Here is a 16,032-nt window from a genome sequence, read left to right as displayed (position 1 = left end):
GGGAGAGTACCTAATATAGTGTTAACGATTGCTCAGTGAGTTCCTCTGCTTCCCATTACACACACCGCGCACCTTTTAACCTTGTTAGCAGCCCGCGACAGTACGCCATCCCAGAATGCTTGTTCCCCTGAATCATTGTGGCTCAGGTGCGAGATTCATGGAGATTTTGAGGCCTGTAATTAAAATTGAAATTCAATTCTGGTAATCCGGCAGAGGTGATGGAAGAGCAATAATGAAAGATGAGGGGGGAAAGACGCTTGTGGGTGGTTGGCTAGTCACATATCAGTAGGAGATACTTCACACAGGCTGTTCAAACATGACTTAAAAAAAAAAATTGCTTATCTTTCGGAAGGTTAATGAGGAGCGACTAGCTACGTCGGCTACCGATGCACAACAGAGGTGTCGTCTGTTACAAACGCACACGCGATAAGCTTCGGGCATCATACGACGGAATCCTCATTTCCAATGACATCCTCAAACGATTTAATTACTTTTATTTGATATAACTCAAATGAACGAACGGACTGCAGATGTCATCGCATTTTTCTCCAGCCATGTCTTTCTCCAGTCTCAATTCTGCTGTTTTATTTATCTAAAGTCCATCCGTTGATAATAATATTTGTGTCACAGATGTAACTAAAGTGTAAAATAATGTTAATGAGTGACTTCACAATTATGTTTTTCCTGAAAATTGCAATTCTCCGCATTTACTGTTGAATAATAAATACCGAGCCTCCACTGTGTGTCTGCATTCCCCCTAAAACGAATAGATGTTCTGGCATTCATACCAGGGCATTAAGTCATGCATATCCCGGACACGCACATGCTGTAGATTTATGTTGATGCCACAGAGGTTTTATTGTAAATTCAGCATGCTGCATGAGGCACGGTATCTGGGTGTCCACCTTGTTTTTCACCTGCAGGGAAGCAAACGGTTCGTTTGTTATCAGCAGCACAGGCTGCTGTTTAGGCCTGGCAGGGCAGAAGAAAGCAGATGAGTTGGGGGGGGGGGGGGGGGGGGCAATACAGGAGCATGTGTTTTCATAAATGTGCTTGTATATCATGGAATAAAATATGATTGAAATATGTAGGAAAAAAAATGCACTTTTTATTTTATAAATGCTAGTAAGTGCTATAATTGCAATTTAATTATAATTACCGTATTTTCCGGACTATAAGGCGCATCTAAAAACCTCAAATTTTCTCAAAAGCCGACAGTGCGCCTTATAGTCTGGTGCGCCTTATATATGGACCAAATTCCTAAATTTAAACTGGCCCGAAGCATTGTGTCATGAAATCAATCATAAGTGGCCCGCTGAAGACTATGAATCATGAATCAAAAAGACTATGGATCATTATTTTGTGATTATAAAGTAATTTGTTGCGTCTGAAGTTGAAATAAAAAAGATAAAATAGAGAATGATTTGATTTGGATTAAAAATCAGACATGATGCACTAATGGTACGCCTTATAGTCCGGTGTGCCTTATATATGGACAAAGTTTTAAAATGGGCCATTCATTGAAGGTGCGCCTCATAGTCCGGAAAATACGGTATATAATTTTTTCCGACATGATCTGACTAAAAGAAGCTCCTACCCTCACTTCAACATTGTTACCTGGATGTAAGATGAAAAAAAAATAAAAATAAAAATTCAATATGGCTTTAGCCTGAGCAGAAAATAGGTGAGTTTTCCCGCATTCCAAAAAAATTACTAAACATGACGCTGCCCAATTTTTCCCTTCCATAGACAAACTCACCTCTTGCTCCCCTTCAGAATACAAAATATTATCTGAGTAAACTGTTTTAGTTTTCTGCTCATCACTTCTCCGCAGACTGTCCAGGTTATTATTTTCCCACCAGCCGCATCAGTCTCAATGCTCTCACTGGCAACAACAGTGCCTGTCTGACTGAGTTTGTGTCTGCTCCAGAGATGAATAGCACCCTGCTTGTTGCCCGCTAAGTAATCCCACCTATGATAAATCACTGCTTTCACTGACACCCAAATTACAATCATTGGGCAAACTTGAAGGGGAAAAAAAATAGGGCCTTTAGCTGTGCTGTCTAGTCATCTGTTACAGTGTCGCTCAAGGCCACTAATAAATAGAAAAGACAAAGGGCCACTCAGGGATATGTCACACTGATATCCTTCCCTGTAAACGTAGTGCGACTGTGAATTCACTCCCCCGTTTTTTTTTTATCCTACATGGAGTGATCAACATTAAAATTCTTTATTAATCCCGAATAATTGTCCCTTTAATGAGCCTAAATGCCTCATGGTGATGTCTATGCCTGTGTTAGCCTACATTCTGGTAGCAGACTCTATTTGCGGTGCATGTAAAACAAATCCCCAAACACACGGGATGACTTAATGAACTTAATGAGGTTTTCTAATTACAAAGCGAAGTTAGCCCATGTCAAATGGACCTTTTTTTGCCTTTCTTGACATGGATTAACAACCAGGCTATTAAATCCAACCCCATATTATCACAGCCAAGACACATAAAACTTTATCAGTCGTAATTCTGGCTTAGTATTCAGAAAGATTTTTCTTCAGTCAGCATTTTATTTATATTTAGTTTGCTTTGTCCACATTCTGGATAAACATCTAACTCTTCTGCAATAAGAAGGGATGATTTACATCGTAACACATCAAAAGTGTCTGTATTTTAGTGATCTGTTAATCGGTGCTCTTTAATGACTCTGGAACCGTAATTAATTTAAAAAAATATATCCATTTTATTTGTTCTGGGAGTGAATACTGCCTCCAAAGGGGTATAAATCCTTTCTGTTGCCGCAGCTCAAATTAATTTACGTGCTGCATCTCTTCACATCCTTTGAGAATTTAATTATCTCAGCAAACAGACTGGGTGTATTCAATATACAATATGATATTCTATCAGAGTCGTGTGAAAGCTAAAACCGTGCAGAGGCTCATTGTTTCATTATGACTGTATCATTTCAGTCACTTGGCACCAGCACTGCAAGAAAAAAAGATGACTTTAAAAAATATGTTTAATCAAGGAGGCTCATATCAATGACCATGTGATTAGTACACACAATAATTAAAATACAACCATTCATATTGAAATTGGAAAATGATCCGATGACTTGTGCTGTTTGGCTTTTTAAGATGAGAAAAGAATAAAGAAGTCACAGCTCATTGTCATCTTTGAGAGTGGCGGAGAGAGACGCACTGGTTTTGCACGGACATTGCTGGTGATTTTCTCACAAACTGGACTCCTGAAGGGAATGGGTCGGCATAAATCAGCTGGTGTCAGGTCTACAGACACCCACAGCTCCTTATCGCCACATGCAGGTGGACACACGTCTAGATTGATAGGTAGATAGCCGCTTTGACAGGCAGGGCGCCGTGCAGCCAGGTAGGGAAGCTGCTTCCAGGCACATGTGGCCAGGATGGAGGCTCTCTGCTGGAGGCAAAGGCACAGTTTGATCAGGCAATGAGACATGACAACACACTGAAATTAAACTGTGCATTGCAAATTTTATTGTATTTTCTGTGAGGCTCGGCTATTGAGAAAACATTCTCTCCTTTAAAATTTGATGCCATGGACACAGGTGGAGCTAGAGGGGGGGTTGCAGGGGCACTGCCTCCCCTGAGATAATCGATTTTTGGCTAGTTTCAGACTATTTTTTTCACCCTGAGAGGTTTTTTTCGCATTTGAATATTGAATTAATCACAATTTTTTTGGGAGAATGTGTGTTGTTCAAGACAGATTGATAATTGTTGATTGGTAGACAAGATATTAGTGACCCCTCACAACACAAGACACAGTTAGTTAAACTGAGAGCGACCCAGCAACGTATGAAAATATATTGAAAACATGGTCATAAACAAAAAATATGAAAATAGTATGGCTTGGTGGTTGTGTTAATATCACATGCCAGTGCTTAGGGGACAATGCCAATAGAATTTATGTTCTGAGCCTTTGTTGGGAAGGACAGCAAATCCGTGGTTCAATAGGGATTTCCAAGACTACACACGGTGAAAACATAATATAATGAAAAGGAAAGATGATTCATGATGAGTCAATACAACTGAAGTGAAAATCAAAAAATAAAAGTGAGAATTACTAAAGCTTTGTGTGTTCCCGTTAAGTCTGCTATCACCTTCTGTTCCGAGAGATGATTCAGAAACCAGCTCTCGTGTGTATTGTTTTGCCATATATCAATTTTGTTAGTGGTAGTTTTAATATCGACAATGACATTCTGAACGGTTACTACATTTCCTGGTAAGTTACATCGGCATGCTAACACACCCAGTAGACAGTAGGACTATAGGCAAGGACAGCGTGCTCCCCTTTTTTTTTCATTTGTATGGATCTAAACAGACAGAGGCTTGTATTAGTGTCAGAGAGCATTTAGGATGCTCTCTATTACACACAGCCATGTTGTGTACCACTGCCAAGCTCGGTTTGTTTCAACCCATCAGAGTCTATTAGAGCAATACTAAGCCGGTGTTCCATTGCATGAACTTGCCTGTTTTGGGTCATGCACCATAAGCAAAAAAAAAAAAAGCTTTGCTCAAACAGAAAGTAGATAGCATCTCAGCTTACATGAGATACCTTGTGCTAAATTCTCCAAGAAAATGTGAAAATGGAATTCCATCCATGCAAATCAGTTTGGATCTAATTCAAGAATATCCTGTATGTAAATGGGTTGCACTTATAAACCGCTTTTATCTCGTTTATAAAACCATGTTCACTTATCTCATGCAAACGTATTGGAGTGTAACATTGACGTAACATATCAACCAATGGAAACTTTTTCCCTTTTTAGTTTAAAATAACCTACTTTAATCTCCAGGATCCCGAGCCTTCAAAAAATGGAAACGAGCAGAAACACCAGTTTCCCCCCCACTTCAAGTCAGGTGTGATGCGCACTTGAAAATCAAAAGAATGTTGTACAAATGAAGCCTCCGGTGTGCTTATTCAAACTTGCACACGTTTATAACGACATCTTTCTGCATCATGATTAGAATTTATTGAGGCATGTTGGGAAGGTAGAACTAGGAGATGAAAAGGTTGCATGAATGGAAGCAATTTTAAGAACTTTAGATATGACTCCTTTTATGTTTCACACTGATAATAATAGTCAGTATGACTCCAATACCATGTTTTCTACTATGAGCACTAAAAGAGTGAATCAAATTAATTGATATTATTTCCTTGTGATTTGTTTGCCCTTTACTTGTGCTAGATATCTAAGTTCATTTAGAGTCCAATACTAAATTTGCCTTACGGAAAGTAACTTAAGGCGTCCATAAAAAGTGAATCTAAGTACCCCAAGAAATGACTTAAGAAAAAGTAAGAAACACAAAGGAAGTGGCAGGGAAATTAAAGATTAAAGACATACTAGACTTTCGGGAATAGCCAGTATTAAAGCTGTCACATAACAGGGAATGCACCTTCACCTTCGTGACACCTAGTTAAAGAAATACAGCAAAAGCCTTTTATGACGTCTAAAGTCGCCCCTTCTACCGTTTCATTATTTAAGCCTCTTCTCAGAAAGTGGTGACATTTTGAAAAAAAAACACACCTAAATACTGAATATCTTTTCTTTTTGTCTTTCTCTGCTCATTCGTTTATTTATGGCATGTGAATGCTATTTTTTCCTACCAGTTCAAACGTCCATGAATGCCACACGCAAGTGACATGGAGAACGTGAACTCGTGGTGGGATGTTTGGTATTTGGTTTATGCATTTTCAGAATGAGGGCTGGCTATAATTCAATCATGCTAATAAATGACAAGAAATATAAGTCGTCGTGTAATGTTTCTTCGAGCAAGCTCAGGCTTCAGGCGCAAAGCGGGACGTGGATGCTTTTACCTTTTCAATTGAAATAAATCTTAAAGTCTGAGATGTGAAGTGCTCTGAATTCTCTTTGCAGCTACTATTACCATAGCGACATCCTCCCCTGCAATATTAATTTGTACTTAAGTACTCCAGGAAAGTGCTTGTCAACAGATAAGTGTTTTTTTTCCCCACCTGAAAAAAAATAGATCTTTCTACCAGCACAGAGCCATTAACATTTCACTCAAGAGCACCATTTTTCCAGCTTGAAAAATCTATATAAATATTCACAACTTGACATTAAAGTCACACATCAATCGGTAACAATTTGTGTCAAAACTTCAGATACCGTATTTTCCGCACTATAAGGCGCACCGGATTATAAGACGCACCTTCAATGAATGGCCCATTTTAAAACTTCGTCCATATATAAGGCGCACCGGATTATAAGGCAATGAATGGCCCATTTTAAAACTTTGTCCATATATATGATATATACATTTGGCCCGCGGGCCGGACTTTGGACACGCCTGCTGTAGTGGCTCAATATTGGTCCATATATAAGGCGCACCTGATTATAAGGCGCACTGTCAGCTTTTGAGAAAATTGGAGGTTTTTAGGTGTGCCTTATAGTGCGGAAAATACGGTATTTGAAATTTGTCATTGTTCTCATTCAATCTTCCGATGTGCCTAATATTGTGGCGAGTGAGTCTTTTTATGAAAATTTGAGACCGCAAGCTATAAATGGAAAACAAGATTCGGTCATTTCCACCTCCCAGTAGGTGAAATGTTGAAATGCCACATTAAATTGCTACTGATGTTTTTATTTGCCTGAGGTCATATACTGACATCACACTTTGTGCATGCTTCCGGGCACTATTTTCATCTCTCTGTTTCATTGAGTTCAAGTCTTTTCTTTTTGCCAACACAATCCCTGCCTCCTGCGAGCGAGTCCCTCGTGGCCAAGCAGCCAGTCTGCCAAAAACTTATGACTAGCCATGTTCTTCAAACAACGTAAGCATGGCAGGATGACAGATCGTACCTTCGATGTATCGTGACAAACAAATTAGTGCAAAGATGCTTCTCGCTGCCTTCCAGATGTGTTGGGCTCTGCGATATGGAACAGCCGGTGAAAAAATGGCCACGTCCCATCTGTGCTTTGTCTAAACCAACAGCGCAGCAGTTTGCATGAAAGAAAAAAAAGTGGGAATGAGTCAGATTTGATTTGTCATGATGTGAAATGGACATTTGATTTCACTCGAAAAAAAAAAGTATTTGTCAATACTTTGGATATAACTGAAAATCTGCTAGTCAATTATTTGGCCTGGCACCCGAGCTCCGCAAACTGTTACATAAATAATATTGTTTTCGCTGGAAGACAAAAGCACTTACTTCCACCTCTTATCCTTGGAGGAGGTTTACGCTCCACTGAGTATTCTTGTCAGCTTTCTGCCATTCTGAACATATATGAGAAGAAGTTACTAAAGAGAAGCATGGTCATATTTCATATTCAAGCTTTGGTGTGGATGACAATGCTACGCATGTTGAAGGTGCCACGGGAGCGGAAGCAACAAAACATTGAGCGGCAGAGACATGGCTGACCTGCTTTGTGTCATTACCACAAAGACTTATCTTCCTGGCCTTGTAAATACGCCGGAGTGCTTGTTATCAAGTGAGCGAGGCGACAAACTTCATCCAGAGTTCTCAGCTTCTTCCAATTGCTTGTGAATGAGTCGTGGGAAAAGTAATGTGCATTATATCTTTGTTGGCTTTGTACTCCCAAAATGACTGAGGCAAATAATAATGTCTCTATCAAGACTACTTTTCTGGCCAATTTTAAATTTCCATTGCAGGTTTTCTCATTTTTTTTTTTTAAATGTACCTTCATTTTTTCCCCAAAAAGCCTTTTGGCATTATAACACACAATTCTTCTATTCTAGTGCTAAAAGCTTTTACATTACTTCCAAGAGGCAAGATTCTTTACAAGATCAGATGTACAACATAAAAGAAACATGGTGTGAAAAATTCATATTGTATTGCTATTTTCAACACCATTTTTCTACAATGCACGTGTGACATTAAAAAGCTTTTATCATCCAATGTTCTGAGTTTGTTCTGATGTGAATCCAGGCGCGGTACTTTCAGGTGTTTTCTGAATGTGCTGAAAAAAATAAAATTGCAAAAAAATAATCATAATAAATAAACTTGGCCGATCTAATTTTATCTGTGGTGCCAAAAAAAAAAGATTCATATTTCTACCTGTACACAAAATTCAATTTGTCTCATTTAGTGGTTTAGGGACTTTCAAAATAATTTTCCCATAAGAACAAAAAAGAAGAAAAGAGCGAAAAATTCAGTCAATGATTTCCCCCCCACAGTCTGTTTGGGTAGCATCTGCCTTTACTCATCTGACCCATTCGTTATGCTGAGCCATGGGGAAATCTGATTGGGCTCATTACCCTCTCCTCACAACTGATACAGGAAGAGCAAGAAGTCACACATCAAATTATTGTCACGATCAGGAGCCAGTGGCCACGTGCCGAGGCTCTCCTCCGACTTTGGTGGAGCGTCATCCCGTCCGTCTGTGTCACGCAATGTGCCGAGGGGATGAATGCAGTGAGCTGAGACTTTATTGGCATTCGTTGTCTCCTTCATTCATCCTGCTGATGAATGAGAAGGAATGGATGAGAGATAAGTGTGAAGGGCACACAAGGCAGCTAACTGCTCCAACTTATTTCTCCATGCAATATAACATAAAATCTGTGAGGTTTGCTTCTTTCAGAAAAGTCTCCCATTACTCTTCAAACAAATGCAACTGAGCGAATGAAAATCAATCAACTAGGACATTTATAACTGAGAGGTGCTTGTACTCCAGATGTAATCGCAATTTATGCAGCCTCTTTTTTTTATAGCTGGAGTACTAAACACTTAAATTTCAAAGCCTGTTGGGATGTTGGGCTTGGCAGAAGCAGATGTGTCTGTGATGTTATACTTTGATTCTAAGAAAACAAAGATGGAGAACCACGTTGTTACAAAAGGCCCAAGAAACAGCATATTTGAAAAAGGTCTCAATAATTATAACCTGGAGACTCATTTGGCTTTTTGGCCATAATTAGGTCAGAAGGCGGGTTTGTAATGTTGGTCTATAAGGACCAGGACAATTCCAACCTCTCTGTTTAGAGCGTTAGTGACTCATTTAACCTCTATAGTGTTGTTGAGCTGTGATGAGAAGATCTCACCTTCATAACCTTCTGCTTTTATCCAAACATTTACCGCACTGTAATATTGCACCAAATTATACAACATTTAGCGAGACAAAATCGTCTCGGTCCGAGACCACCTCAACCTTAAACTTTTATCCTCCTGCTTCAAGTCATTCATCCTGCAAAACCTTCCCTCTCCTTGAAATCTCTTTTATTGATGATTAGCTGATGTTCCAAACACAGAGGGAGTGTAATTAAGGAGCCAGACTGGGCTGTCAATTCGGCTCAGTACTGCATGAAGAGCGCCAGGCTAAGTGTTTGCTCTAATAGGCCTTCAAACTGCAAACAACACGCATACCTGGGCTACAGGAGGTCCCCTGGGGGGTAACAGGCGAAAGCTTCAACTTAGCTCTAATAAGATGGCAAGTTTATCACCAAAAGTGAAGGGTCCGTGTTCATGATCAAACATTGGGGGGAAAAAATGAATCACATAAGATGTGTTTTTATGTTTGCTCCAATGTTTTTGATACGATCAAAATCTTTCCTTGACTGTGCATGTCCTTTGTCTCACCTCCAGAGAAAGTCAGTATGCTGTCGGCATTGATCACTCCCTTCAAGTACATAAGCCCAGGAACCAGCAGCACTGAAGACGAGGACAGTTTAAGTAAGTGTCTCTCGTTTTCATACTTTGTAGATATCGAGATGATCAGAATCAGTTCTGATTCATGGGTCCAAGTCTGGATAGACAAACATGTCCAATCTGACACAAGTCACCCATTGCAATACTTCGGCAAGATCAAAACATTCATGTTAATTTCCCATCATCATCTCTATTCTGCATCTGTTCTCATGGTGGATAGAAGTATGAAAAACATAAAGCAGACCACAGATAGTTCTCGCATCCTTCCAAAGGTGGAATCCCCACCCCCGTTAAAAATGGGATTTTTACTGTTTCTCACTTACACCAAGGATTTCCAACCAATTTACGGGAAGATTACAGAGTGGCTCGGTAGATATCCCCGTTTTCAGGGATTTGTATTTTAAAAGGTCTAAAAATCACCAAGCCCGTGGTATGAGATTGGTTAATTATCGTTTCATCGTGTATCGAGTTGTTCAATCTGCCCGGAGAGATTTCCAAGATCTGTTTTGTTCAGAAGAGATTAAGTACATTCTTTCTCTACAGGTACCAGCAGTGCGGAGGTGAAAGAAAACCGCAACATTGATAACTTGGAGGATCGCTCCTTAGCATCTGCTGAGTGTCAATCACTCTTCTGTTCAGAACCTTCAAGAAGTGGGACTTCTAGTCTGAAGAGAAAACGGCCTCTGGAGGAAGACAACAACGGTCACTTGAGCCAACTCCGTCTGATCTATAAAAAAGTGTCCTGGTCCGAGGCACCGAAGAATGCTTTAGTTCAGCTCAATGAGCTCCGGCCTGGTCTTCAGTATCGCATGGTGTCCCAAACGGGTCCGGTCCACGCTCCTGTTTTCTCCATTGCTGTCGAAGTTAACGGATTGACCTTTGAAGGAACGGGTCCAACTAAGAAGAAAGCAAAGATGAGGGCAGCAGAGCTGGCCCTGAAATCCTTTATTCAATTTCCCAATGCTCCTCAGGCCCACCTAGCTATGGGAAACATTTCAAACCCATCAGCTGACTTCACCTCAGACCAAGCTGGCTTCCCTGACACTCTTTTCAAGGAGTTTGACTCGTCCCCTTGTTCTGCAGACTTTACCTTTTGCAACTCCGAAGCAGAAAGTCAGTTATTATCAAGTGAGCTACTGAGGCATGGACGTTTGCTCCGCCATACCTTGGACCTGATGGTACAGGCTCAACAGAGGTTAGGCGGAATAGTTCCCGAGCCAGATGGACCTAAGAGTCCTGTGGTACTTCTCAATGAGCTCCGTCCAGGGTTGCGCTATGCCTGTCTTTCTGAGCGAACCCAGGGCAGAAGGCTACGTAGCTTTGTGATGGCGGTACGAGTGGATGGCCGCATCTTTGAGGGCTGTGGACGCAGCAAGAAGATGGCCAAGACCCAGGCTGCCCAGTGTGCTCTTGAGGCACTCTTCAATATCAGGACAGCCCCTGAAGGCAGGATGGCTCTGAAGACCAGCAGGAAGATTTGCCCTCATTTACCCCAGGTGAGTACACAATTAGAATTTCTTTGGCACAATATATCCAGAACAGGACGCAATTAAAAGTTTTTGGGCAATTTTGCAAACTGTGTTCTGGCCTCGCAGCCACTCGTATAAATTCATTCTCTTGCTCAGAGAGAACGGAAAAGCATAACAAAAATAGAGAAACAAAAACACTGCACCCATGTCATGGTCATTTACCCAAATACCCAAATTGCAATCAGAGCGAGAAAACTAGTTTTTGAGGAACATGAGGAAATTGGAAGGCGCTTACAAGATTGGCTGGCACCTGTTGGTGCTATTCCAAACGTAATTTCAGCTGCATCTAAAGAAAACTAACCTAATTACATTTTCAGACTGATTGATTTTGTTGCTTGGAGACTTTAAAGCTTATTATTGGCCATTTTAAGAACGTTCTTTTGTACTCATGTTTGCGATGATGCGTGATTGTACTTCAGATTTCGATGATCAGTGAACAGTTCCATCTTCAATTATAATAAAAACTGTAAAAAAACAAAACAAAACAAAACCCACCAGATATCACTTCTTGTACCGTATTTTCCGCACTATAAGGTGCACCGGATTATAAGGCGCACCTTCAATGAAGGGCCCATTTTAAAACTTTGTTCATATATAAGGCGCACTGGATTATAAGGCGCATAGAATAAATAACTCAACGTTGCTCAAACGTTAATGCAATCACAATATAGTAATAGCGAAAACAATAAGCGTTGCTCAAGCGTTAATATCACACAACACACAAACTAAACACGTAAAGCTTACTTTAATAAATTAGTCCTCATCCACGAATCCATATTGGTCCATATATAAGGCGCACCGGATTATAAGGCGCACTGTCGGCTTTTGAGAAAATTGGACGTTTTTAGGTGCGCCTTATAGTGCGGAAAATACGGTACATATGTCATCTCCCAGCCAAAAGCCTTTTCTCGAAGGCCTTCATTGACACATGTTGTGTAGTATTAACATCCTTTTCCCATCCTTGAAGAAATAAACTGGCAAGTGTCCTTCCCCAGAGCATGACATCAACCTAGCAAACCTGCACGTTTGCCTCAGAGAAACTTTTCCCTTTCTCCCTTCCGCTACGGTGTCTAAAGCTATTTTAAGAGGATTTGACGCACCAGTTTAGTTCCAGGGAGCAATCTTTTGTGGAAATTTCTTGAAAGTCATGCTCGCTGTCTGCTCGAGTCACGAGTTATTCATTTCAAATGCTAAAGAAGAAAGAAGAAAAGTTCAACAATTTAGGGACATGCATGTGGGAATAATTGAGGTGTGTTTGGAATATGATGTGTTCAAGTGTCACTTGTACAAATAATCCCGCTCTATTTTTGAGAAGCAATTCTTATGCCGAACACTGATTGCTTCGGGAACGGGTGTGGTGCGAAGACATACGGTGTCCAATCACTTTTGGTTTGTCCATAAACTGCTTTGTTAACACTGGTGGGAGTTAATGTTAAGGGCAGAACTGCAGTAGAGCAAGTCAGTGAAGGATTACCGTATTTTCCGCGCTATAAGGCGCACCTAAGAACCTCCAATTTTCTCAAAAGCCGACAGTGCGCCTTATAATCAGGTGCGCCTTATATATGGACCAATATTGAACTACTACAGCAGGCGTGTCCAAAGTCCAGAATTTATATATTTTATATATAGACAAAGTTTTAAAATGGGCCATTCAATGAAGGTGCACTTTATAATCCGGTGCGCCTTATATATGGACAAAGTTTTAAAATGGGCCATTCATTGATGGTGCGCCTTATAATCCGGTGCGCCTTATAGTACGGAAAATACGGTATATCCTTGGCCAGTCATTAACCTCATCAAGCTCCTTCTTAAAATACCTTTAGTCTTTCCAATGAGTGTTGAAGTAGTCCCGCCACTTATTTCACCAAATGGAATGATTAGCCTTCTTTTCATTGGCCATTTAATCCATTTCCCATTTGTGCAGCGTGTTGCCATGTCGCCTGAGTTTGAAACGGTGTAGTTGCTTGTGGAAGGACAGCACAGAGGTTAGTGGTCAGGATGGTGCACTCTGCCACCTTGGATTAAGGTTCATTTGATTAGGGAAATGTGCTCTGCGGCAGTGCCTGAATGACAATTAAGGTTAATGAAGGAGAAAGTGAGGAAAGAAATCCGAAAATGACTGAAGGTTCAAAACGGGCTGTATTATAGTTTATGTAAACAAAGCGCCGTACAGAATACTTATATTGGTCGTGATATCATCTAAGATGAAATGTGACAAAGTGATTTGATTCACTTAAGTCCCTCGCAGATAGAGAAGGCTACGAAATGGTCAAGTGGAGTAATTTCTCTGCCTCTAGCACAGCAAATTAAATATGATTTGAGACATGTGAAGGTGACCCCTGTCAGGAGGCGGATCGCCAACAGATTGCTTTCTTTGTCTAATCTCTCCCACTTCTAATCTGTCTCACTATAAACAGCTGTGACAGCCTGATCATTAATTAATATCGCCACAACATATTCGAGACAGTGATCGAGCCAAGACGCTCGTCTTCAAAAAAAAAAAAAGTCGCGGAGAATGAAGGTGTGAATGACACATTTGAGAGGACTTTGTTAGTCGTGTTACAACTACAGCATGTGGATAGTGATGACAGCAGATCAACACTATGTGACAGCTAGCATAGCACACCCAACTCTTGGGATCAGCTGTGATAAACAAAGGTTGTCTTACAAATAGCCTGACAAACTATTTGAAGACGGCGGCCATTTGCAGCTTTCACGTAGTACAGTAATCCCTCGTTTATCGCGGATAATTGGTTCCAAAAACAACTCGCGATAAGTGAAATCCGCCAACAAGAAGTACTGGGCAGGCTAACGAGTTAGCGGAAAGGTGCTAATTAGCGATCATGCTCGAAAACGGACTAATAAAAGAATGTAAACGAATATTTGGAGCAATACTACACTGTCCTAAAGGTTAGACACGTTTCCTCAATTTAGAAATTTTATTTTGACTTTTAAATGTTTTTTTAATTTGGAAAAATATCCACGATGTAGCGAAGCTGCGATAAACGAAACGCGAAGTCGCGAGGGATCACTGTAAAATCTTTACACGCATGCTTCAGTAGTCGCAATTTTTTTCTTGGGGGGTTCTGACTTTCCCAGAAATATTGTTTTTAGTGGAAAGCACTGGAGAATTCTGCAGCCACTTTAAAATAATGGGTGCGGTAATGAGAATAGGACATTTGGTGCAGCAACTGTGCTCCCCTGGTAGCCCACCCGTCTGACTATTAAAACAATGAAATAAATAAATTGAAATCGTCGGCCGTAACAGTTGCACATGACTGGTATTTTATTGTTTGACCGCCTTCTCACCACGAGGTATCACAAAAATCAAAAGGTCATGAAAACAAAGCATGTGTTCATCTGCGTTAAAGAAAATAGGGACATTAAAATGATGTTAAATTAGTTCATTAAAGTTAATCAGTCATGAACGCATGAACTTAACAGCCCTAATCAAAGCTAATTATTGTCTGTGACCTCTGTAATTGATGTAAGAAAGGGGACTAACGCGACTGCCATGTAAGTTCCCCATCGCACAAATAATTTCCAAAAACTGAATAAAATAGTGGAGACTTTTTTGGTGTAAAATTACCAAATAATGCTTTTTCACCTGAATACAATGTTCCTATAAAGGTTAGCGTCATTCTCAATTGTCCAATAAATATGCAAAATATGACCTATGAGGCTGCAGGCTGTTAAATCTAACATACCACGTCAGCATGTGGCTTTAAGCAAAAATTCCTTAACGAGAAGATATCAAAATGGTTGGTCAGGTCAAGTCTCTTGGCATATAAAAAAAAAATAACGCCCCTGTGATTTGTTGTGAAGATCTCACCCTGAGATCTGCTATACTATTGTTAATCATTGTTTGAGATTGACCTCCTTTCCTCCTTCTTCCCCTGCACGGTGTGCTGGAGCATGGCAACAGTCAATTCTCAGGAACTCCTCACACTCCATTAAAAGCATAACCAAGTTCATTACAATTTCACAGGCGCTCAGGTAGCAAATGGCGACTGATAAATCATGACTATTGGTCCAGTCCAGTGTGGCTACTGCGTAGTATGTTTATCTCGAGCTACCAGGCAAGGAGAGCTCGGGATGTCTGGCCTTTTAATGACCTTCCAGCCTATGGAAAAGGAGCCTCTTGTCACACAATGCATCACGTTGTTTGTCAAGACAATATATGCACACTCAGCATATGTCACTTGATTGTTATTTTAAAACAGATTACAATGTAGCCTTTGGGGGGGAGAAAGTCTTTTTAATGCAAAATATAATTGTATTCCATTTCCATTGAGTCATCAGTCAAATACTCAAGCAGCATGTAGACAATCATGAAAAGTCAGTGGTTGGTAATTTTGTAGACCGGGATGAAGACAGTAATCATCCAAATTTTCTTCCTGCCAAAACTGCCAAATTAAAATAGATAAATAAATAAACTCAAATAATAAAAAAGGGAAAAATAAATTAAAAAAAAGAATAAATATATATATATTTAAATATCTATAAATTTATATTTAATGGTATTGATATATTTATTTGTATATTCAATGAAGGTCTAGGTCTAGCAAATATCATTTTTCCTGACAAAATCCACTGAATATGCTTTTGGAAGATTAAAAAAGGGTTAAATAATAATGATAAACTAAAATAATAAAAAAGGGAAAATTAAAAAAAATAATATATATATTTAAATATCTATGAATTTATATTTAATGGTATTGATATATTTATTTGTATATTTATTGTAGGTCTAGGTCTAGCAAATATCATTTATCCTGACAAAATCCACTGAATATGCTTTTGGAAGACTAGAAAAGGCAACTCTGGATATTTTGAGATAGGTTAGCG

General features: G+C 39.8%; 1 protein-coding gene across 3 annotated transcripts in view; it reads left to right on the top strand.

Annotated features, from left to right (window-relative positions):
• adarb2 (adenosine deaminase RNA specific B2 (inactive)) overlaps positions 1 to 16,032 on the top strand; it is a 96,289-nt gene that overhangs the window by 55,434 nt on the left and 24,823 nt on the right. For all 3 annotated transcript variants that reach the window (XM_068648783.1, XM_049749139.2, XM_049749138.2), the window contains 2 exons: positions 9,593 to 9,679; positions 10,199 to 11,151. In XM_068648783.1, the coding sequence (XP_068504884.1) occupies positions 9,604 to 9,679; positions 10,199 to 11,151 (1,029 nt within the window). In that variant the 5' untranslated portion in view covers positions 9,593 to 9,603. The remainder of the gene's footprint in view (positions 1 to 9,592; positions 9,680 to 10,198; positions 11,152 to 16,032) is intronic.

This window comes from Syngnathus scovelli, chromosome 18, assembly GCF_024217435.2.
Source record: "Syngnathus scovelli strain Florida chromosome 18, RoL_Ssco_1.2, whole genome shotgun sequence".
Lineage (NCBI taxonomy): Eukaryota > Metazoa > Chordata > Actinopteri > Syngnathiformes > Syngnathidae > Syngnathus > Syngnathus scovelli.
Note: the sequence above shows the minus strand (reverse complement) of the source record. Positions and strands in the feature narration are given on the sequence as shown.